The sequence below is a fragment of the Salvelinus fontinalis genome, chromosome 33, assembly GCF_029448725.1.
Source record: "Salvelinus fontinalis isolate EN_2023a chromosome 33, ASM2944872v1, whole genome shotgun sequence".
NCBI lineage: Eukaryota > Metazoa > Chordata > Actinopteri > Salmoniformes > Salmonidae > Salvelinus > Salvelinus fontinalis.
Window position 1 is genome coordinate 12,170,414 of NC_074697.1, and position 26,218 is coordinate 12,196,631.

A 26,218-nucleotide genomic window follows, 5' to 3' on the forward strand; every position below is an offset into this window, starting at 1 on the left:
TTTGGTAAAAGACCAAGTCCATATTATGGCAAGAACAGCTCAAATAAGCAAAGAGAAATGACAGTCTAACATTACTTTAAGACATGAAGGTCAGTCAATACGGGGGAAAAAAATGCAAGAACTTTGAATGTTTCTTCATGTTCAGTCGCAAAAACCATCAATCGCTATGATGAAACTGGCTCTCATGAGGACCGCCACAGGAAAGGAAGACCCAGAGTTACCTCTGCTGCAGAGGATACGTTCATTAGAAAGAAATGCACCTCAGACTGCAGCCAAAAAATAATTCCCATAGTTCAAGTAACAGACACATCTCAACATCAACTGTTCAGAGGAGACTGCATCATGACTTCATTGTGATGTCATTATGGGGTATTGTGATGTCATTATGGGGTATTGTGATGTCATTATGGGGTATTGTGATGTCATTATGGGGTATTGTGATGTCATTATGGGGTATTGTGTGTAGATTGATGCGGAAAAAACTAAATGTCATCACTTTTAGAATTAGGCTGTAACGTAACGACATGTGGAAAAGGGGTCTGAATACTTTCCGAATGCACTGGACTTAACAAGAGTAGGATTTCCTCCAACGGGTCCATGTTGTCTGAAAGTATAGCAGGAGCTCCTCCATTTTGTTTTCTGGCCCCTGAAAGATCCGGGTATCCATCATTCCTTGGACCCCGTCAATGAGCGCCATGTGACCGCGGCGTTCAAAAGCATCATATTCGGTACAGAAGGACATAGTCTGTCGATCCTGTCTGTTGTCATATTTGCAGTCTGTCGATCCTGTCTGTTGTCATATTTGCAGTCTTTCGATCCTGCCTGTTGTTATATTTGCAGTCTGTCAATCCTGCCTGTTGTTATATTTGCAGTCTTTCGATCCTGTCTGTTGTTATATTTGCAGGTCTGTCGATCCTGTCTGTTGTTATATTTGCAGTCTGTCGATCCTGTCTGTTGTCATATTTGCAGGTCTGTCGATCCTGTCTGTTGTCATATTTGCAGGTCTGTCAATCCTGTCTGTTGTCATATTTGCAGGTCTGTCAATCCTGTCTGTTGTCATATTTGCAGGTCTGTCAATCCTGTCTGTTGTCATATTTGCAGTCTGTCGATCCTGTCTGTTGTCATATTTGCAGGTCTGTCGATCCTGTCTGTTGTCATATTTGCAGGTCTGTCGATCCTGTCTGTTGTCATATTTGCAGTCTGTCGATCCTGTCTGTTGTCATATTTGCAGTCTGTCGATCCTGTCTGTTGTGTAGTCTTCACACGCCAGAATATTCTTTTCAAAGCACAGAGAGGATCAATCCATTGCTTGTTTTGCTGAATGCGTGTGGATTATTAGCATACGAACGATTTCAATTTGACAAATCCATCCAATAAAACGATCCGGCAGTTCAAAGAAGATCCTTTCAAAGGTAATCAATTGGGCCTAGTTATTGTTCATTAGCAGCATACATTAAAAGGTAATCAATTGGGCCTAGTTATTGTTCATTAGCAGCATACATTAAAAGGTAATCAATTGGGCCTAGTTATTGTTCATTAGCAGCATACATTAAAAGGTAATCAATTGGGCCTACTTATTGTTCATTAGCAGCATACATTTGCATTAATTATCTTCGCTCTCTTAAAATAGTCTTTACTCTTCTTGTGCAATGTATAGCCCACTGTACCGTTTGTCTATATTGTCTTGGTGACAACCTTAAGTTAATAACATGGTATTCTTGAGAGTCGGGAAGCAAGTACAGTGTTTAAATAAATAAACAAAACAATAAACACAAAACACAAATAACGCACCAACATGAAAACAGGGTTGAAAACAGGAAGGGAAATAACCAGACACACATTCTGCCCCTCTACCTACCCCCTCTACCGACCCCCTCTACCTACCCCCTCTACCGACCCCCTCTACCGACCCCCTCTACCGACCCCCTCTACCGACCCCCTCTACCTACCCCCTCTACCTACCCCCTCTACCGACCCCCTCTACCGACCCCCTCTACCGACCCCCTCTACCGACCCCCTCTACCTACCCCCTCTACCTAGTCCGAGTCGGGAAGCAAGTACAGTGTTTAAATAAATAAACAAAACAATAAACACAAAACACAAATAACGCACCAACATGAAAACAGGGTTGAAAACAGGAAGGGAAATAACCAGACACACATTCTGCCCCTCTACCTACCCCCTCTACCGACCCCCTCTACCTACCCCCTCTACCGACCCCCTCTACCGACCCCCTCTACCGACCCCCTCTACCGACCCCCTCTACCTACCCCCTCTACCGACCCCCTCTACCGACCCCCTCTACCGACCCCCTCTACCGACCCCCTCTACCTACCCCCTCTACCTAGGGACAGATATACAGCGCCTTGCAAAAGTATTCACCCCCTTGGCATTTTTCTTATTTTGTTGCATTACAACTTGTAATTTAAATAGATTTTTATTTGTATTTCATGTAATGGACATACACAAAATAGTCCAAATTGGTGAAGTGAAATTCAAAATAATAAACAATGGAAAAGTGGTGCAACCAATTACCTTCAGAAGTCACATAATTAGATTGCACACAGGTTGACTATATTTAACTAAGTGTCACGTGATCTGTCACATGATCTGTCACATGATCTCAGTAATACAGTTGAAGTCAGAAATTTACATACAACTTAGCCAAACACATTTAAACTCAGTTTTTCCACAATTCCTGGCATTTAACTTCACTAGGGTAGGGGGCAGCTTTCGGATTTTTGGATGAAAAGCGTGCCCAAAGTAAACTGCCTGCTACTCAGGCCCAGAAGCTAGGATATGCATATAATTGGTCGATTTGGATAGAAGACACTCTAAAGTTGCCTTACGGAATTAAGATTGATTTTCTTATATTTTTATGCCCCCTACCATAGAGAAGTTAAATTGTTTAACTTAAATGAAACGTTTCAGGTAGCCTTCCACAAGCTTCCCACAATAAATTGGGTGAAAATTGGCCCACTCCTTTGCTCACAAAGGAGATGTCAAAGTAGATGTCTTAACCGACTTGACAAAACTATAGTTTGTGGAGTGGTTGAAAAACAAGTTTTAATGACTCCATCCTAAGTGTATGTAAACTTCCGACTTCAACTGTATATACACCTGTTCTGAAAGGCCCCAGAGTCTTCAACACCACAAAGCAAGGGGCACCAGCAAGCAAGTGGCACCATGAAGACCAAGGAGCTCTCCAAACAGGTCAGGGACCAAGTTGTGGAGAAGTACAGATCAGGGTTGAGTTATAAAGAAGTATCAGAAACTTTGAACATCCCACAGACCATCATTAAATCCATTATTAAAACATGGAAAGAATATGGCACCACAACAAACCTGCCAAGAGAGGGCCACCCACTAAAACTCACAGACCAGGCAAGGAGGGCATTAATCAGAGAGGCAACAAAGAGACCAAAGATAACCCTGAAAGAGCTGCAAAGCTCCACAGCAGAGATTGGAGTATCTGTCCATCGGACCACTTTAAGCAGTACACTCCATTTTACTTGTCAAAAAATGGTGTGACATAAAACACTTTTAAGTTCTTTGAAATTATGGCAAGTGTTGTTTGTTTAATAACAATTTATCTGTGAAATTAGACATTGAACTTGAGCCCTACTTCAACAAGCTGATTCAGAGAATCATTTTCAGAATGAAAAATAGCCCTAATCTATAGATTGTAATGTAAATGTAAAGTGAACAGGTGTTTTGTTGCAGAGTGTTAAACAATGTGTCTCACACCTTATCAAAAAGGATAGTCCCAACAATAACATCTAGGCCTGTAGCATTTTAAAACAGGTTCAACATCTAAAAAGATTTATTTTCTTGTAATTCAATGGCTTCACCTGAGTGTCCAGCCAGGGTAGGGCAGCACTTTACAACATTACAATGTTATAGTCTGGTGAATCTGTCATGCATATATATGTATATATATATTTATATATATATATATTTATGTGAACAATGGGAGAGATGGGCAAAAAGGCTCCCTGTCGTCAGCATCTGGCTCTGAGGAGCATTACTGGGAAAGGAAGCCAAAACTACTCTATATAATTCCTTATTATACTCTGGCTCTGAGGAGCATTACTGGGAAAGGAAGCCAAAACTACTCTATATAATTCCTTATTATACTCTGGCTCTGAGGAGCATTACTGGGAAAGGAAGCCAAAACTACTCTATATAATTCCTTATTATACTCTGGCTCTGAGGAGCATTACTGGGAAAGGAAGCCAAACTACTCTATATAATTCCTTATTATACTCTGGCTCTGAGGAGCATTACTGGGAAAGGAAGCCAAAACTACTCTATATAATTCCTTATTAAACTCTGGCTCTGAGGAGCATTACTGGGAAAGGAAGCCAAAACTACTCTATATAATTCCTTATTATACTCTGGCTCTGAGGAGCATTACTGGGAAAGGAAGCCAAAACTACTCTATATAATTCCTTATTATACTCTGGCTCTGAGGAGCATTACTGGGAAAGGAAGCCAAAACTACTCTATATAATTCCTTATTATACTCTGGCTCTGAGGAGCATTACTGGGAAAGGAAGCCAAAACTACTCTATATAATTCCTTATTATACTCTGGCTCTGAGGAGCATTACTGGGAAAGGAAGCCAAAACTACTCTATATAATTCCTTATTATACTCTGGCTCTGAGGAGCATTACTGGGAAAGGAAGCCAAAACTACTCTATATAATTCCTTATTATACTCTGGCTCTGAGGAGCATTACTGGGAAAGGAAGCCAAAACTACTCTATATAATTCCTTATTATACTCTGGCTCTGAGGAGCATTACTGGGAAAGGAAGCCAAAACTACTCTATATAATTCCTTATTATACTCTGGCTCTGAGGAGCATTACTGGGAAAGGAAGCCAAAACTACTCTATATAATTCCTTATTATACTCTGGCTCTGAGGAGCATTACTGGGAAAGGAAGCCAAAACTACTCTATATAATTCCTTATTATACTCTGGCTCTGAGGAGCATTACTGGGAAAGGAAGCCAAAACTACTCTATATAATTCCTTATTATACTCTGGCTCTGAGGAGCATTACTGGGAAAGGAAGCCAAAACTACTCTATATAATTCCTTATTATACTCTGGCTCTGAGGAGCATTACTGGGAAAGGAAGCCAAAACTACTCTATATAATTCCTTATTATACTCTGGCTCTGAGGAGCATTACTGGGAAAGGAAGCCAAAACTACTCTATATAATTCCTTATTATACTCTGGCTCTGAGGAGCATTACTGGGAAAGGAAGCCAAAACTACTCTATATAATTCCTTATTATACTCTGGCTCTGAGGAGCATTACTGGGAAAGGAAGCCAAAACTACTCTATATAATTCCTTATTATACTCTGGCTCTGCCATTCAGTTCAGCCTGTACTCGATTTAACTTTTTTCATAACAAAAATAAATTCGGTATACTATAGCCTGTATATAATATTCTGTGTATTTTCATAACTGATATAAATTCAGTATACTATAGCCTATATATAATATTCTGTGTATTTTCATAACTGATATGAATTCAGTATACTATAGCCTATATATAATATTCTGTGTATTTTCATAACTGATATGAATTCAGTATACTATAGCCTATATATAATATTCAGTGTATTTTCATAACTGATATAAATTCAGTATACTATAGCCTATATATAATATTCTGTGTATTTTCATAACTGATATGAATTCAGTATACTATAGCCTATATATAATATTCTGTGTATTTTCATAACTGATATGAATTCCGTATACTATAGCCTATATATAATATTCTGTGTATTTTCATAACTGATATAAATTCAGTATACTATAGCCTATATATAATATTCTGTGTATTTTCATAACTGATATGAATTCAGTATACTATAGCCTATATATAATATTCTGTGTATTTTCATAACTGATATAAATTCAGTATACTATAGCCTATATATAATATTCTGTGTATTTTCATAACTGATATGAATTCAGTATACTATAGCCTATATATAATATTCTGTGTATTTTCATAACTGATATGAATTCCGTATACTATAGCCTATATATAATATTCTGTGTATTTTCATAACTGATATAAATTCAGTATACTATAGCCTATATATAATATTCTGTGTATTTTCATAACTGATATGAATTCAGTATACTATAGCCTATATATAATATTCTGTGTATTTTCATAACTGATATAAATTCAGTATACTATAGCCTATATATAATATTCTGTGTATTTTCATAACTGATATAAATTCAGTATACTATAGCCTATATATAATATTCTGTGTATTTTCATAACTGATATGAATTCAGTATACTATAGCCTATATATAATATTCTGTGTATTTTCACAACTGATATAAATTCAGTATACTATAGCCTATATATAATATTCTGTGTATTTTCACAACTGATATAAATTCAGTATACTATAGCCTATATATAATATTCTGTGTATTTTCATAACTGATATATATTCAGTATACTATAGCCTATATATAATATTCTGTGTATTTTCATAACTGATATGAATTCAGTATACTATAGCCTATATATAATATTCTGTGTATTTTCATAACTGATATGAATTCGGTATACTATAGCCTATATATAATATTCTGTGTATTTTCATAACTGATATAAATTCGGTATACTATAGCCTATATATAATATTCTGTGTATTTTCATAACTGATATGAATTCGGTATACTATAGCCTATATATAATATTCTGTGTATTTTCATAACTGATATAAATTCAGTATACTATAGCCTATATATAATATTCTGTGTATTTTCATAACTGATATGAATTCAGTATACTATAGCCTATATATAATATTCTGTGTATTTTCATAACTGATATGAATTCCGTATACTATAGCCTATATATAATATTCTGTGTATTTTCATAACTGATATAAATTCAGTATACTATAGCCTATATATAATATTCTGTGTATTTTCATAACTGATATGAATTCAGTATACTATAGCCTATATATAATATTCTGTGTATTTTCATAACTGATATGAATTCCGTATACTATAGCCTATATATAATATTCTGTGTATTTTCATAACTGATATAAATTCCGTATACTATAGCCTATATATAATATTCTGTGTATTTTCATAACTGATATGAATTCAGTATACTATAGCCTATATATAATATTCTGTGTATTTTCATAACTGATATGAATTCAGTATACTATAGCCTATATATAATATTCTGTGTATTTTCATAACTGATATAAATTCAGTATACTATAGCCTATATATAATATTCTGTGTATTTTCATAACTGATATAAATTCAGTATACTATAGCCTATATATAATATTCTGTGTATTTTCATAACTGATATGAATTCAGTATACTATAGCCTATATGTAATATTCTGTGTATTTTCACAACTGATATAAATTCAGTATACTATAGCCTATATATAATATTCTGTGTATTTTCACAACTGATATAAATTCAGTATACTATAGCCTATATATAATATTCTGTGTATTTTCACAACTGATATAAATTCAGTATACTATAGCCTATATATAATATTCTGTGTATTTTCACAACTGATATGAATTCAGTATACTATAGCCTATATATAATATTCTGTGTATTTTCATAACTGATATAAATTCAGTATACTATAGCCTATATATAATATTCTGTGTATTTTCATAACTGATATAAATTCAGTATACTATAGCCTATATATAATATTCTGTGTATTTTCATAACTGATATGAATTCAGTATACTATAGCCTATATATAATATTCTGTGTATTTTCATAACTGATATAAATTCAGTATACTATAGCCTATATATAATATTCTGTGTATTTTCATAACTGATATAAATTCAGTATACTACAGCATATATATATAATATTCTGTGTATTTTCATAACTGATATGAATTCAGTATACTATAGCCGATATATTATATTCTGTGTATTTTCATAACTGATATAAATTCAGTATACTATAGCCTATATATAATATTCTGCCCATATGAACACATGCATTTTAGGCTATATAAAGAACAGCTTTGCCTGATTTAATGAAAAGCAGAAAACAGACTCCACATTGCTTCTCATTCCTTAATAAAATACTCAGAAACAGGCAACAGGCTGTAGAGATGGCTTCACCTGCTAAAGAGGCCTACAAGGAAACTCCATTTATCTCAACGGAGTTGATGGCGAGAGGGACACTGTGTGCTTCCACAAAAAATGTTGCTCAACAAAAGACAAGTAATCACCATGTCCCCCCTTGTAACTCCCAACCCCCCTCTCCTCACAATGTAGAATAGACTGGTACTATAGATTAGGGCTAGGTGTTATACAGACTGGTACTATAGATTAGGGCTAGGTGTTATATAGACTGGTGCTATAGATTAGGGCTAGGTGTTATACAGACTGGTACTATAGATTAGGGCTAGGTGTTATATAGACTGGTACTATAGATTAGGGCTAGGTGTTATATAGACTGGTACTATAGATTAGGGCTATGTGTTATAGTCTCTCCATGTAGGACAGACTGGTACTATAGATTAGGGCTAGGGGTTATACAGACTGGTACTATAGATTAGGGCTAGGTGTTATACAGACTTGTACTATAGATTAGGGCTAGGTGTTATATAGACTGGTACTATAGATTAGGGCTAGGTGATATACAGACTAGTACTATAGATTAGGGCTAGGTGTTATACAGACTGGTACTATAGATTAGGGCTAGGTGTTATACAGACTGGTACTATAGATTAGGGCTAGGTGTTATAGAGACTGGTACTATAGATTAGGGCTAGGTGTTATAGAGACTGGTGCTATAGATTAGGGCTAGGTGATATACAGACTGGTGCTATAGATTAGGGCTAGATGTTATAATCTCACCATGTAGGACAGACTGGTGCTATAGATTAGAGCTAGGTGTAATACAGACTGGTACTATAGATTAGGGCTAGGTGATATACAGACTGGTGCTATAGATTAGGGATAGGTGTTACACAGACTGGTGCTATAGATTAGGGCTAGATGTTATAATCTCACCATGTAGGACAGACTGGTGCTATAGATTAGAGCTAGGTGTAATACAGACTGGTACTATAGATTAGGGCTAGGTGATATACAGACTGGTACTATAGACTAGGGTTAGGTGTAATACAGACTGGTACTATAGACTAGGGCTAGGTGTTATACAGACTGGTACTATAGATTAGGGCTAGGTGTAATACAGACTGGTACTATAGATTAGGGCTAGGTGTTATTCAGACTGGTACTATAGATTAGGGCTAGGTGTAATACAGACTGGTACTATAGATTAGGGCTAGGTGTTATACGGACTGGTACTATAGATTAGGGCTAGGTGTTATATAGACTGGTACTATAGATTAGGGCTAGGTGTTATAGTCTCACCATGCAGGACAGACTAGTACTATAGATTAGGGCTAGGTGTAATACAGACTGGTACTATAGACTAGGGCTAGGTGTTATACAGACTGGTACTATAGATTAGGGCTAGGTGTTATATAGACTGGTACTATAGACTAGGGCTAGGTGTTATATAGACTGGTACTATAGATTAGGGCTAGGTGTTATATAGACTGGTACTATAGATTAGGGCTCGGTGTTATACAGACTGGTACTATAGATTAGGGCTAGGTGTAATACAGACTGGTGTTATAGATTAGGGCTAGGTGTTATACAGACTGGTACTATAGATTAGGGCTAGGTGTTATAGAGACTGGTACTATAGATTAGGGCTAGGTGTAATACAGACTGGTGCTATAGATTAGGGCTAGGTGTTATACAGACTGGTACTATAGATTAGGGCTAGGTGTTATATAGACTGGTACTATAGATTAGGGCTAGGTGTAATACAGACTGGTGTTATAGATTAGGGCTAGGTGTTATATAGACTGGTACTATAGATTAGGGCTAGGTGTTATAGAGACTGGTACTATAGATTAGGGCTAGGGGTTATAATCTCACCATGTAGAACAGACTGGTACTATAGATTAGGGCTAGGTGTTATATAGACTGGTACTATAGACTAGGGCTAGGTGTTATACAGACTGGTACTATAGATTAGGGCTAGGTGTTATATAGACTGGTACTATAGATTAGGGCTAGGTGTTATATAGACTGGTACTATAGATTAGGGCTCGGTGTTATATAGACTGGTACTATAGACTAGGGCTAGGTGTTATATAGACTGGTACTATAGATTAGGGCTAGGTGTTATACAGACTGGTACTATAGATTAGGGCTAGGTGTTATATAGACTGGTACTATAGATTAGGGCTAGGTGTTATATAGACTGGTACTATAGATTAGGGCTAGGGGTTATAATCTCACCATGTAGAACAGACTGGTACTATAGATTAGGGCTAGGTGTTATACAGACTGGTACTATAGATTAGGGCTAGGTGATATACAGACTGGTGCTATAGATTAGGGCTAGGTGTTATACAGACTGGTACTATAGATTAGGGCTAGGTGTTATATAGACTGGTACTATAGATTAGGGCTAGGTGTAATACAGACTGGTACTATAGATTAGGGCTAGGTGTTATATAGACTGGTACTATAGATTAGGGCTAGGTGTTATAGAGACTGGTACTATAGATTAGGGCTAGGGGTTATAATCTCACCATGTAGAACAGACTGGTACTATAGATTAGGGCTAGGTGTTATATAGACTGGTACTATAGACTAGGGCTAGGTGTTATACAGACTGGTACTATAGATTAGGGCTAGGTGTTATATAGACTGGTACTATAGATTAGGGCTAGGTGTTATATAGACTGGTACTATAGATTAGGGCTAGGTGTTATACAGACTGGTACTATAGATGTTATGGTGTTATAGTCTCACCATGCAGGGCAGACTGGTACTATAGATTAGGGTTAGGTGTTATATAGACTGGTACTATAGATTAGGGCTAGGTGTTATATAGACTGGTACTATATATTAGGGCTAGGTGTTATACAGACTGGTACTATAGATGTTATGGTGTTATAATCTCACCATGCAGGGCAGACTGGTACTATAGATTAGGGTTAGGTGTTATACAGACTGGTACTATAGATTAGGGCTAGGTGTTATATAGACTGGTACTATAGATGTTATGGTGTTATAGTCTCACCATGCAGGGCAGACTGGTACTATAGATTAGGGTTAGGTGTTATACAGACTGGTACTATAGATTAGGGCTAGGTGTTATATAGACTGGTACTATAGATTAGGGTTAGGTGTTATACAGACTGGTACTATAGATTAGGGCTAGGTGTTATATAGACTGGTACTATAGATTAGGGCTTGGTGTTATATAGACTGGTACTATAGATTAGGGCTTGGTGTTATACAGACTGGTACTATAGATTAGGGCTAGGTGTTATATAGACTGGTACTATAGATTAGGGCTAGGTGTTATACAGGCTGGTACTATAGATGTTATGGTGTTATAGATGTTATGGTGTTATACAGACTGGTGCTATAGATGTTATGGTGTTATATAGACTGGTACTATAGATGTTATGGTGTTATAGTCTCACCATGTAGGACAGACTGGTGTTATAGATGTTATGGTGTTATAGTCTCACCATGCAGGACAGACTGGTGTTATAGATGTTATGGTGTTATATAGACTGGTGCTATAGATGTTATGGTGTTATATAGACTGGTGTTATAGATGTTATGGTGTTATATAGACTGGTGCTATAGATGTTATGGTGTTATAGTCTCACCATGCGCGACAGACTGGTACTATAGATTAGGGCTAGGTGTTATACAGACTGGTGCTATAGATTAGGGCTAGGTGTTATATAGATTGGTACTATAGATTAGGGCTAGGTGTTATACAGACTGGTGCTATAGATTAGGGCTAGGTGTTATATAGACTGGTACTATATATTAGGGCTAGGTGTTATACAGACTGGTACTATAGATGTTATGGTGTTATATAGACTGGTACTATAGATTTTATGGTGTTATAGTCTCACCATGCGCGACAGACTGGTACTATAGATGTTATGGTGTTATAGTCTCACCATGCGCGACAGACTGGTGCAGACTCCAATAGATACTGAGGCAGTTCTTCTCTCTCTTCATGCCTCGTTTACATTGGCAGCCGTTGAGCGGGGAGGACAGCAGGGCCGTGACTGCGTTCTCACACTGGTTCCTGGCCCCGGGGCCCAGCTTCACACTGCCGTCCCCCGCCACACACTGTCTCAGCGTCCGTAGGCGAGGGCTGCACGCCTCATCACTGGAGCAAGTGTCCCCAGCCTGTAGACAGTCTCTGTCCTTCCCTGCAGACACAGCGAGCCCTGAGGAAGAGACAGCACTCATTAAAATAGTTTCAGATGGAAGTACAGAGGAATGAAACGGGTTAGGACTAGGTGATACTACGGGTTAGGACTAGGTGATACTACAGGTTAGTACTAGGTGATAATACGGGTTAGTACTAGGTGATACTACTGGTTAGTACTAGGTGATACTACTGGTTAGGACTAGGTGATACTACTGGTTAGTACTAGGTGATAATACGGGTTAGGACTAGGTGATACTACTGGTTAGGACTAGGTGATACTACTGGTTAGTACTAGGTGATAGTACGGGTTAGTACTAGGTGATACTACTGGTTAGGACTAGGTGATACTACTGGTTAGTACTAGGTGATACTACAGGTTAGTACTAGGTGATACTACAGGTTAGTACTAGGTGATACTACTGGTTAGTACTAGGTGATACTACAGGTTAGTACTAGGTAATATTACTGGTTAGGACTAGGTGATACTACTGGTTAGGACTAGGTGATAATACTGGTTAGTACTAGGTGATAATACTGGTTAGGACTAGGTGATAATACGGGTTAGTACTAGGTGATAATACGGGTTAGGACTAGGTGATAATACGGGTTAGTACTAGGTGATAATACAGGTTAGGACTAGGTGATAAAACGGGTTAGTACTAGGTGATAATACGGGTTAGTACTAGGTGATACTAATGGTTAGTACTAGGTGATACTGCGGGTTAGGACTAGGTGATACTAATGGTTAGTACTAGGTGATACTACGGGTTAGTACTAGGTGATATGTAACATATCATACATATAATACAAAATGAAGAGTCTTGGATTTACGTACAGAATAATACAAAGTGCTCTGAGACCATGTTGCTTTTTGAGTCCACACACACACAGTACATGTTAGGAACTGCTCATGATATCGTGTGTCACATTGTATTTGATTGTTGTGTTATTGTGGTCGGGGCACTTTTGTGAATGAAACCCTGGCCTCAATGGGGGTTTTCCTGAATAAATAAAGACTACATAAATCCATAAATAAATCCAATAAATTGTTTAACTAGGAAATATTGTTGAGGTTAAAAACCTATTTTGTCCTTCTCCTCCCACATATAACAGCCCAGAGAGCATGGGGCCCGAGATGTGTCCAAACATTAACAAAAACTACTACAAGGTGCTCTGCGTTTTCAGGGCAGCCTCGCAGGAGGTCAATAAGAGCTACAAACAGACAACAGTATAGCAGACATGGGTTAGGACTAATAACGTCATGTTTCTGAAGTGTTATGTCATGTTTCTGAAGTGTTATGTCATGTTTCTGGAGTGTTATGTCATGTTTCTGGAGTGTTATGTCATGTTTCTGAAGTGTTATGTCATGTTTCTGAAGTGTTATGTCATGTTTCTGGAGTGTTATGTCATGTTTCTGAAGTGTTATGTCATGTTTCTGGAGTGTTATGTCATGTTTTGGAAGTGTTATATCATGTTTCTGGAGTGTTATGTCATGTTTCTGAAGTGTTATGTCATGTTTCTGAAGTGTTAAGTCATGTTTCTGGAGTGTTATGTCATGTTTCTGAAGTGTTATGTCATGTTTCTGAAGTGTTATGTCATGTTTCTGAAGTGTTATGTCATGTTTCTGAAGTGTTATGTCATGTTTCTGAAGTGTTATGTCATGTTTCTGGAGTGTTATGTCATGTTTCTGAAGTGTTATGTCATGTTTCTGGAGTGTTATGTCATGTTTCTGAAGTGTTATGTCATGTTTCTGAAGTGTTTTGTCATGTTTCTGAAGTGTTATGTCATGTTTCTGAAGTGTTATGTCATGTTTCTGAAGTGTTATGTGATGTTTCTGAAGTGTTTTGTCATGTTTCTGAAGTGTTATGTCATGTTTCTGAAGTGTTATGTCATGTTTCTGAAGTGTTATGTCATGTTTCTGAAGTGTTATGTCATGTTTCTGGAGTGTTATGTCATGTTTTGGAAGTGTTATATCATGTTTCTGAAGAGTTATGTCATGTTTCTGAAGTGTTATGTCATGTTTCTGAAGAGTTATGTCATGTTTCTGAAGTGTTATGTCATGTTTCTGGAGTGTTATGTCATGTTTCTGGAGTGTTATGTCATGTTTCTGAAGTGTTATGTGATGTTTCTGAAGTGTTTTGTCATGTTTCTGAAGTGTTATGTCATGTTTCTGAAGTGTTATGTCATGTTTCTGAAGTGTTATGTCATGTTTCTGAAGTGTTATGTCATGTTTCTGGAGTGTTATGTCATGTTTTGGAAGTGTTATATCATGTTTCTGAAGAGTTATGTCATGTTTCTGAAGTGTTATGTCATGTTTCTGAAGAGTTATGTCATGTTTCTGAAGTGTTATGTCATGTTTCTGGAGTGTTATGTCATGTTTCTGGAGTGTTATGTCATGTTTCTGGAGTGTTATGTCATGTTTCTGAAGAGTTATGTCATGTTTCTGAAGTGTTATGTCATGTTTCTGGAGTGTTATGTCATGTTTCTGAAGAGTTATGTCATGTTTCTGAAGTGTTATGTCATGTTTCTGGAGTGTTATGTCATGTTTCTGAAGAGTTATGTCATGTTTCTGAAGTGTTATGTCATGTTTCTGGAGTGTTATGTCATGTTTCTGAAGTGTTATGTCATGTTTCTGGAGTGTTATGTCATGTTTCTGAAGAGTTATGTCATGTTTCTGGAGTGTTATGTCATGTTTCTGAAGTGTTATGTCATGTTTCTGAAGAGTTATGTCATGTTTCTGCAGAGTTATGTCATGTTTCTGATAGTAGAAATCTTGCTACCGTTGATGAACAGGAAGATTTAGAGAAATGAAGACACTCAGCAACTCGACAGAGATAGACTCCCAACCCAATTATCATGAGTGATTTATTTGAATCCCAGGCCAACACAAACCAAAAGGCTCTTTTTATAGCTACTGCAAATTAGTAGCGAGAGAGGGAGGGGAAGAGAGAGAGTCAGTGACAGAGGCAGAGAGAGAGAGAGAGAGATGAGGGAGACCAAAAAGGAGAGAGAGAGAGAGAGGCAGAGAGAGAGAGAGAGAGAGAGAGAGATGAGGGAGAGCAAGAAGGAGAGAGAGAGAGAGAGAGAGACAGAGGCAGAGAGCGGTAGCGAGAGTCAGAGACAGAGGCAGAGAGAGAGACTGAAGGGGTGGAGAGACAGAGACAGAGGGAGAGGCAGAGAGAGAGAGACTGAGGCAGAGAGAGAGGGAATGGATGAGGGAGAAATAGGGAGAAGAGAGGCAGAAAGAGAGAGAGAGAGATACAAATCTAGACACTGTTGCCCGAGAGCACACAAAAACGATATATACCTCGGCCTAAACATCAGCGTCACAGGTAACTTCCACAAAGCTGTGAACGAGCTGAGAGGCAAGGCAAGAAGGGCCTTCTATGCCATCAAAAGGAACATAAAATTTGACAGACCAATTAGGATCTGGCTAAAAATACTTGAATCAGTTATAGAACCCATTGCCCTTTATGGTGGTGAGGTCTGGGGTCCGTTCACCAACCAATACTTCACAAAATGGGACAAACACCAAATTGAGACTTTTCATGCAGAATTCTCCCAAAATATCCTCCGTGTACCACGTAAAACACCAAATAATACACGCAGAGCAGAATTAGGCCGATACCCACTAATTATCAAAATCCAGAAAAGAGACGTTAAATTCTACAACCACCTAAAAGGAAGCGATTCCCAAACCTTCCATAACAAAGCCATCACCTACAGAGAGATGAACCTGGAGAAGAGTCCCCTAAGCAAGCTGGTCCTAGGGCTCTGTTCACAAACACAAACACACCCCACAGAGCCCCAGGACAGCAACACAATTAGACCCAACTGAGCTGCACTTCCTAACCTCCTGCCCAATGTATGACCATATCAGAGACACATATTTCCCTCAGATTACACAGATCTACAAATAATTCGAAAACAAACCCCATTTTGATAAACTCCCATATCTACTGGGCGAAATACCACAGTGTGACATCACAGCAGCAAGATGTGACCTGTTGTCACAAGAAAAGGGCAACCAGTGAAGAACAAACACCATTGTAAATACAACCCATATTTATGTTCATTTATTTTTATTTGCACGTAATATGACAGAAATTTCTTTAATATTTTGGAACTTTTGTGATTGTAATGTTTACTGTTAATTGCTATTGTTTATTTCACTTTTGTTTATTCATTATTTCATTTGCTTTGGCAATGTTAACATATGTTTCCCATGCCAATAAAGCCTTGAATTGAACTGAAAGAGGAGAGGTAGAGAGAGTCAAATGAAATTAAATTAAATTTTATTGGTCACATACTCATGTTTAGCAGATGTTAATGCGAGTGTCGTGAAATGCTTGTGCTTCTAGTTCCGACCGTGCAGTAATATCTAACAGGTAATCTAACAATTTCACAACAACTACCTTATACACACAATATAAGGTGATCCAAAAAGACATATGGATGAGCGATGGCCAAATGGCATAGGCAAGATGCAGTAGATGGTATAGAATACAGTATATACATATGAGATGAGTAATGTAGGATATGTAAACATGATTAAAGTGACTTGTGATACTATTATTAAATACATTTATAAAAGTGACCAATGATTTGAGTCTGTATGTTGGCAGCAGCCACTCAATGTTAGTGGTGGCTGTTTAACAGTCTGATGGCCTTGAGAAAGAAGCTGCTTTTCAGTCTCTCGGTCCCTGCTTTGATGCACCTGTACTGACCTCGCCTTCTGGATGATAGCGGGGTGAACAGGCAGTGGCTCGGGTAGTTGTTGTCCTTGATGATCTTTTTGGCCTTCCTGTGACATCGGGTGGTGTAGGTGTCCTGGAGGGCAGGTAGTTTGCCCCCGGTGATGCGTTGTGCAGACCTCACTACCCTCTGGAGAGCCTTACAGTTGTGGGCGGAGCAGTTGCCATACCAGTGATACAGCCCGCCAGGATGCTCTCGATTGTGCATCTGCAAAGGTGTGTGAGTGTTTTTGGTGACAAGCCAAGTTTCTTCAGCCTCCTGAGGTTGAAGAGGTGCTGTTGCGCCTTCTTCACAACGCTGTCTGTGTGGGTGGACCAATTCAGTTTGTCTGTGATGTGTACGTCGAGGAACTTAAAACTTTCCACCTTCTCCACTACTGTCCCGTCGATGTGGATAGGGGGGTGCTCCCTCTGCTGTTTCCTGAAGTCCACGATCATCTCCTTTGTTTTGTTGACATTGAGTGTGAGTTTATTTTCCTGACACCACACACCGAGGGCCCTCACCTCCTCCCTGTAGGCCGTCTCGTCGTTGTTGGTAATCAAGCCTACCACTGTAGTGTCGTCTGCAAACTTGATGATTGAGTTGGAGGCGTGCATGGCCACGCAGTCATGGGTGAACAGGGAGTACAGGAGAGGGCTCAGAACGCACCCTTGTGGGGCCCCAGTGTTGAGGATCAGCAAAGAGGAGATGTTGTTACCTACCCTCACCACCTGGGGGCGGCCCGTCAGGAAGTCCAGGACCCAGTTGCACAGGGCGGGGTCGAGACCCAGGGCCACAAGCTTAATGACGAGCTTGGAGGGTACTACGGTGATGAATGTTGAACTATTGTCAATGAACAACATTCTTACATAGGTATTCCTCTTGTCCAGATGAGTTAGGGCAGTGTGCAGTGTGATGGCGATTGGATCGTCTGTGGACCTATTGGGGCAGTAAGCAAATTGAAGTGGGTCTAGGGTGTCAGGTAGGGTGGAGGTGATATGTTCCTTGACTAGCCTCTCAAAGCACTTCATGATGACGGAAGTGAGTGCTACGGGGCGATAGTCGTTTAGCTCAGTTACCTTAGCTTTCTTGGGAACAGGAACAGTGGTGGACATGTGGGAACAGCAGACTGGGATAGGATATATCCGTAAACACATCAGCCAACTGGTCTGCGCATGCTCTGGAGGACGCGGCTGGGAATGGGCCGACAGCCTTGCGAGGGTTAACACGTTTAAATGTTTTACTCAAGTCTGACACGTTGAAGGAGAGCCCACAGTCTTTGGTAGCAGGCCGTGTCGGTGGCACTGTATTGTATTAAAGCACATAAAGAAGTTGCTTAATTTATCTGTGAGCGAGATGTTGATGTCCGCGACTGGGCTGGTTTTCTTTTTGTAATCCGTGATTGACTGTAGACCCTGCCACATACCTCTTGTGTCTGAGCCGTTGAATTGCGACTCTACTTTATCTCTATACTGACGCTTAGCTTGTTTGTTTGCCTTGCGGAGGGAATAGCTACACTGTTTGTATTCGGTCATGTTTCCGGTCACCTTGCATGTGGTTCGCGCTTACCGTTTTGCGCGGATGCTGGTTAGGGAAGGTTTTAATGGTCACAGAGGGAACGACATCTCCTATGCACTTGCTAATAAACTCGCTCACTGAGTCAGCGTATACATCAATGTTGTTGTCTGAGGCTATCCGGAACATATCCCAGTCCACGTGATCGAAGCAATCTTGAAGCGTGGAATCCGATTGGTCAGACCAGCGTTGAACAGACCTGAGCACGTGTGTTTCCTGTTTTAGTTTCTGCCTATAGGAAGGGAGCAACAAGATGGAGTCATGGTCAGATTTGCCGAAGGGAGGGCGGGGGAGGGCTTTGTATGCATTTCGGAAGCTAGCAGTGGTACAATGTTTTGCTCGAGCGGGTACGTCAATCAATGTGCTGGTAGAATTTAGGTAACCTTGTTCTCAAATTAGCTTTGTTAAAATCCCCAGCTACAATAAATGCAACCTTATGATATATGGTTTCCAGTTTACATAGTGTCCAGATAAGTTCTTTCAGGGCCGACGAGGGATCTGCTTGGGGGGAGATATTTACGGCTGTGACTTTAATCGAAGAGAATTCTCTTGGAAGATAATGCAGTATTTGATTGTAAGATTGTTATTGGTCAGGTGAACAAAAGGACTTGAGTTCCTGTATGCTGTTATGATTGCACCATGAGTCGTCAACTCAGAGAGAGAGAGAGAGAAGGAGAGAGAGAGAGAGAGAGAGAGAGAGAGAGAGAGAGAGAGAGAGAGAGAGAGAGAGAGAGAGAGAGAGAGAGAGAGAGAGAGAGGAGAGAGAGAGAGAGAGAGAGAGAGAGAGAGAGACAGAGAGGAGAGAGAGAGAGAGAGAGAGAGAGAGAGAGAGAGAGAGAGAGAGAGAGAGAGAGAGAGAGAGAGAGAGAGAGAGAGAGAGAGAGAGAGAGAGAGAGAGACAGAGGGGGAGAGAGAGAGAGAAAGAGGGGGAGAGAGAGAGAGAGAGAGAGAGAGAGAAGGAGAGTCAGTAGAGAGAGAGAGAGAGAGAGAGAGAGAGAGAGAGAGAGAGAGAGAGAGAGAGAGAGAAAGAAAGAGAGAGAGACAGAGGTACCTGCATTTAATGACATAAAGAAATGTCATTACATTGTGTTTGTTCCGGACCAACAGGCAAACAGCTTCAGAATACAGAGCTCTTTAGAGTACTGAGCTAAAGGGAAATGGATTAACATATTATAGTCTCACTTTTGTTGTCTACAGTCAGAATACTACAGCCTCTATTGTCTACAGTCAGAGTACTACAGTCTCTATTGTCTACAGTCAGAGTGCTACAGCCTCTATTGTCTACAGTCAGAGTACTACAGTCTCTATTGTCTACAGTCAGAGTACTACAGTCTCTATTGTCTACAGGCAGAGTACTACGTCTCTATTGTCTACAGTCAGAGTACTACAGCCTCTATTGTCTACAGTCAGAGTACTACAGTCTCTATTGTCTACAGTCAGAGTGCTACAGCCTCTATTGTCTACAGTCAGAGTACTACAGTCTCTATTGTCTACAGTCAGAGTGAAACAGTCTCTATTGTCTACAGTCAGAGTACCACAGTCTCTATTATCTACAGTCAGAATACTACAGTCTCTATTGTCTACAGTCAGAGTGCTACAGTCTCTATTGTCTACAGTCAGAGTACTACAGTCTCTATTGTCTACAGTCAGAGTGCTACAGTCTCTATTGTCTACAGTCAGAATACTACAGTCTCTATTGTCTACAGTCAGAGTACTACAGTCTCTAGTGTCTACAGTCAGAGTACTACAGTCTCTATTGTCTACAGTCAGAGTACTACAGTCTCTATTGTCTACAGTCAGAGTGCTACAGTCTCTATTGTCTACAGTCAGAGTACTACAGTCTCTATTGTCTACAGTCAGAGTACTACAGTCTCTATTGTCTACAGTCAGAGTACTACAGTCTCTATTGTCTACAGTCAGAGTACTACAGTCTCTATTGTCTACAGTCAGAGTACTACAGTCTCTATTGTCTACAGGCAGAGTACTACGTCTCTATTGTCTACAGTCAGAGTACTACAGTCTCTATTGTCTACAGTCAGAGAACTACAGTCTCTATTGTCTACAGTCAGAGTACTACAGTCTCTATTGTCTACAGTCAGAGTACTACAGTCTCTATTGTCTACAGTCAGAGTTATACAGTCTCTATTGTCTACAGTCAGAGTACTACAGTCTCTATTGTCTACAGTCAGAGTACTACAGTCTCTATTGTCTACAGTCAGAGTGAAACAGTCTCTATTGTCTACAGTCAGAATACTACAGTCTCTATTGTCTACAGTCAGAGTACTACAGTCTCTATTGTCTACAGTCAGAGTTATACAGTCTCTATTGTCTACAGTCAGAGTACTACGTCTCTATTGTCTACAGTCAGAGTACTACAGTCTCTATTGTCTACAGTCAGAGAACTACAGTCTCTATTGTCTACAGTCAGAGTACTACAGTCTCTATTGTCTACAGTCAGAGTACTACAGTCTCTATTGTCTACAGTCAGAGTTATACAGTCTCTATTGTCTACAGTCAGAGTACTACAGTCTCTATTGTCTACAGTCAGAGTACTACAGTCTCTATTGTCTACAGTCAGAGTGAAACAGTCTCTATTGTCTACAGTCAGAATACTACAGTCTCTATTGTCTACAGTCAGAGTACTACAGTCTCTATTGTCTACAGTCAGAGTACTACAGTCTCTATTGTCTACAGTCAGAGTACTACAGTCTCTATTGTCTACAGTCAGAGTGCTACAGTCTCTATTGTCTACAGTCAGAGTACTACAGTCTCTATTGTCTACAGTCAGAGTACTACAGTCTCTATTGTCTACAGTCAGAGTACTACAGTCTCTATTGTCTACAGTCAGAGTACTACAGTCTCTATTGTCTACAGTCAGAGTACTACAGTCTCTATTGTCTACAGGCAGAGTACTACGTCTCTATTGTCTACAGTCAGAGTACTACAGTCTCTATTGTCTACAGTCAGAGAACTACAGTCTCTATTGTCTACAGTCAGAGTACTACAGTCTCTATTGTCTACAGTCAGAGTACTACAGTCTCTATTGTCTACAGTCAGAGTTATACAGTCTCTATTGTCTACAGTCAGAGTACTACAGTCTCTATTGTCTACAGTCAGAGTACTACAGTCTCTATTGTCTACAGTCAGAGTGAAACAGTCTCTATTGTCTACAGTCAGAATACTACAGTCTCTATTGTCTACAGTCAGAGTACTACAGTCTCTATTGTCTACAGTCAGAGTTATACAGTCTCTATTGTCTACAGTCAGAGTACTACGTCTCTATTGTCTACAGTCAGAGTACTACAGTCTCTATTGTCTACAGTCAGAGAACTACAGTCTCTATTGTCTACAGTCAGAGTACTACAGTCTCTATTGTCTACAGTCAGAGTACTACAGTCTCTATTGTCTACAGTCAGAGTTATACAGTCTCTATTGTCTACAGTCAGAGTACTACAGTCTCTATTGTCTACAGTCAGAGTACTACAGTCTCTATTGTCTACAGTCAGAGTGAAACAGTCTCTATTGTCTACAGTCAGAATACTACAGTCTCTATTGTCTACAGTCAGAGTACTACAGTCTCTATTGTCTACAGTCAGAGTTATACAGTCTCTATTGTCTACAGTCAGAGTACTACAGTCTCTATTGTCTACAGTCAGAGTACTACAGTCTCTATTGTCTACAGTCAGAGTGATGCAGTATCTATTGTCTACAGTCAGAGTGAAACAGTCTCTATTGTCTACAGTCAGAGTACTACAGTCTCTATTGTCTACAGTCAGAGTGAAACAGTCTCTATTGTCTACAGTCAGAGTACTACAGTCTCTATTGTCTACAGTCAGAGTGCTACAGTCTCTATTGTCTACAGTCAGAATACTACAGTCTCTATTGTCTACAGTCAGAGTGCTACAGTCTCTATTGTCTACAGTCAGAGTACTACAGTCTCTATTGTCTACAGTCAGAGTGCTACAGTCTCTATTGTCTACAGTCAGAGTACTACAGTCTCTATTGTCTACAGTCAGAGTACTACAGTCTCTATTGTCTACAGTCAGAGTACTACAGTCTCTATTGTCTACAGTCAGAGTACTACAGTCTCTATTGTCTACAGTCAGAGTACTACAGTCTCTATTGTCTACAGTCAGAGTACTACAGTCTCTATTGTCTACAGTCAGAGTACTACGTCTCTATTGTCTACAGTCAGAGTACTACAGTCTCTATTTTCTACAGTCAGAGAACTACAGTCTCTATTGTCTACAGTCAGAGTACTACAGTCTCTATTGTCTACAGTCAGAGTACTACAGTCTCTATTGTCTACAGTCAGAGTTCTACAGTCTCGATTGTCTACAGTCAGAGTACTACAGTCTCTATTGTCTACAGTCAGAGTACTACAGTCTCTATTGTCTACAGTCAGAGTGATGCAGTCTCTATTGTCTACAGTCAGAGTACAACAGTCTCTATTGTCTACAGTCAGAGTACTACAGTCTCTATTGTCTACAGTCAGAGTACTACAGTTTCTATTGTCTACAGTCAGAGTACTACAGCCGCTATTGTCTACAGTCAGAGTACTACAGTCTCTATTGTCTACAGTCAGAGTACTACAGTCTCTATTGTCTACAGTCAGAGTACTACAGTCTCTATTGTCTACAGGCAGAGTACTACAGTCTCTATTGTCTACAGTGAGAGTACAACAGTCTCTATTGTCTTCAGTCAGAGTACTACAGTCTCTATTGTCTACAGTCAGAGTGATACAGTCTCTATTGTCTACAGTCAGAGTGATACAGTCTCTATTGTCTACAGTCAGAGTACTACAGTCTCTATTGTCTACAGTCAGAGTACCACAGTCTCTATTGTCTACAGTCAGAGTGATACAGTCTCTATTGTCTACAGTGAGAGTACTACAGTCTCTATTGTCTACAGTCAGAGTGAAACAGTCTCTATTGTCTACAGTGAGAGTACAACAGTCTCTATTGACTACAGTCAGAGTACTACAGTCTCTATTGTCTACAGTCAGCGTGATACTGTCTCTATTGTTTACAGTCAGAGTACTACATTCTCTATTGTCTACAGTCAGAGTACTACAGTCTCTATTGTCTACAGTCAGAGTACTACAGTCTCTATTGTCTACAGTCAGAGTGCTACAGTCTCTATTGTCTACAGTCAGAGTACTACAGTCTCTATTGTCTACAGTCAGAGTACTACAGTCTCTATTGTCTACAGTCAGAGTACTACAGTCTCTATTGTCTACAGTCAGAGTACTACAGTCTCTATTGTCTACAGTCAGAGTACTTCAGTCTCTATTGTCTACAGTCAGAGTAATACGTCTCTATTGTCTACAGTCAGAGTACTACAGTCTCTATTGTCTACAGTCAGAGAACTACAGTCTCTATTGTCTACAGTCAGAGTACTACAGTCTCTATTGTCTACAGTCAGAGTACTACAGTCTCTATTGTCTACAGTCAGAGTTATACAGTCTCTATTGTCTACAGTCAGAGTACTACAGTCTCTATTGTCTACAGTCAGAGTACTACAGTCTCTATTGTCTACAGTCAGAGTGATGCAGTCTCTATTGTCTACAGTCAGAGTGAAACAGTCTCTATTGTCTACAGTCAGAGTACTACAGTCTCTATTGTCTACAGTCAGAGTGAAACAGTCTCTATTGTCTACAGTCAGAGTACTACAGTCTCTATTGTCTACAGTCAGAGTGCTACAGTCTCTATTCTCTACAGTCAGAATACTACAGTCTCTATTGTCTACAGTCAGAGTGCTACAGTCTCTATTGTCTACAGTCAGAATACTACAGTCTCTATTGTCTACAGTCAGAGTGCTACAGTCTCTATTGTCTTCAGTCAGAGTACTACAGTCTCTATTGTCTACAGTCAGAGTACTACAGTCTCTATTGTCTACAGTCAGAGTACTACAGTCTCTATTGTCTACAGTCAGAGTACTACAGTCTCTATTGTCTACAGTCAGAGTACTACAGTCTCTATTGTCTACAGTCAGAGTACTACAGTCTCTATTGTCTACAGTCAGAGTACTACGTCTCTATTGTCTACAGTCAGAGTACTACAGTCTCTATTGTCTACAGTCAGAGAACTACAGTCTCTATTGTCTACAGTCAGAGTACTACAGTCTCTATTGTCTACAGTCAGAGTACTACAGTCTCTATTGTCTACAGTCAGAGTAATACAGTCTCTATTGTCTACAGTCAGAGTGATACAGTCTCTATTGTCTACAGTCTCTATTGTCTACAGTCAGAGTACTACAGTCTCTATTGTCTACAGTCAGAGTACTACAGTCTCTATTGTCTACAGTCAGAGTGATACAGTCTCTATTGTCTACAGTCAGAGTGATACAGTCTCTATTGTCTACAGTCAGAGTACCACAGTCTCTATTGTCTACAGTCAGAGTACCACAGTCTCTATTGTCTACAGTCAGAGTACTACAGTCTCTATTGTCTACAGTCAGAGTACTACAGTCTCTATTGTCTACAGTCAGAGTACTACAGTCTCTATTGTCTACAGTCAGAGTACTACAGTCTCTATTGTCTACAGTCAGAGTACTACAGTCTCTATTGTCTACAGTCAGAGTACTACAGTCTCTATTGTCTACAGTCAGAGTGATACAGTCTCTATTGTCTACAGTCAGAGTACTACAGTCTCTATTGTCTACAGTCAGAGTACTACAGTCTCTATTGTCTACAGTCAGAGTACTACAGTCTCTATTGTCTACAGTCAGAGTACTGCGTCTCTATTGTCTACAGTCAGAGTACTACAGTCTCTATTGTCTACAGTCAGAGTACTACAGTCTCTATTGTCTACAGTCAGAGTACTACAGTCTCTATTGTCTACAGTCAGAGTACTACAGTCTCTATTGTCTACAGTCAGAGTACTACAGTCTCTATTGTCTACAGTCAGAGTGATACAGTCTCTATTGTCTACAGTCAGAGTACTACAGTCTCTATTGTCTACAGTCAGAGTACTACAGTCTCTATTGTCTACAGTCAGAGTACTACAGTCTCTATTGTCTACAGTCAGAGTACTACAGTCTCTATTGTCTACAGTCAGAGTACTACGTCTCTATTGTCTACAGTCAGAGTACTACAGTCTCTATTGTCTACAGTCAGAGTACTACAGTCTCTATTGTCTACAGTCAGAGTGCTACAGTCTCTATTGTCTACAGTCAGAGTACTACAGTCTCTATTGTCTACAGTCAGAGTACTACAGTCTCTATTGTCTACAGTCAGAGTACCACAGTCTCTATTGTCTACAGTCAGAGTACCACAGTCTCTATTGTCTACAGTCAGAGTACTACAGTCTCTATTGTCTACAGTCAGAGTACTACAGTCTCTATTGTCTACAGTCAGAGTACTACAGTCTCTATTGTCTACAGTCAGAGTACTACAGTCTCTATTGTCTACAGTCAGAGTACTACAGTCTCTATTGTCTACAGTCAGAGTACTACAGTCTCTATTGTCTACAGTCAGAGTGATACAGTCTCTATTGTCTACAGTCAGAGTGCTACAGTCTCTATTGTCTACAGTCAGAGTGCTACAGATTTTGGACGGAATCACC

At 39.4% G+C, this 26,218-nt stretch overlaps 1 protein-coding gene across 1 annotated transcript in view; it reads right to left on the bottom strand.

The window, feature by feature from the left end:
* The window catches only part of LOC129831724 (GDNF family receptor alpha-4-like), a 512,247-nt gene that overhangs the window by 120,768 nt on the left and 365,261 nt on the right, over positions 1-26,218 (bottom strand). The window contains exon 2 of the mRNA XM_055895115.1: positions 12,085-12,360. Within this exon, the coding sequence (XP_055751090.1) occupies positions 12,085-12,360 (276 nt within the window). The remainder of the gene's footprint in view (positions 1-12,084; positions 12,361-26,218) is intronic.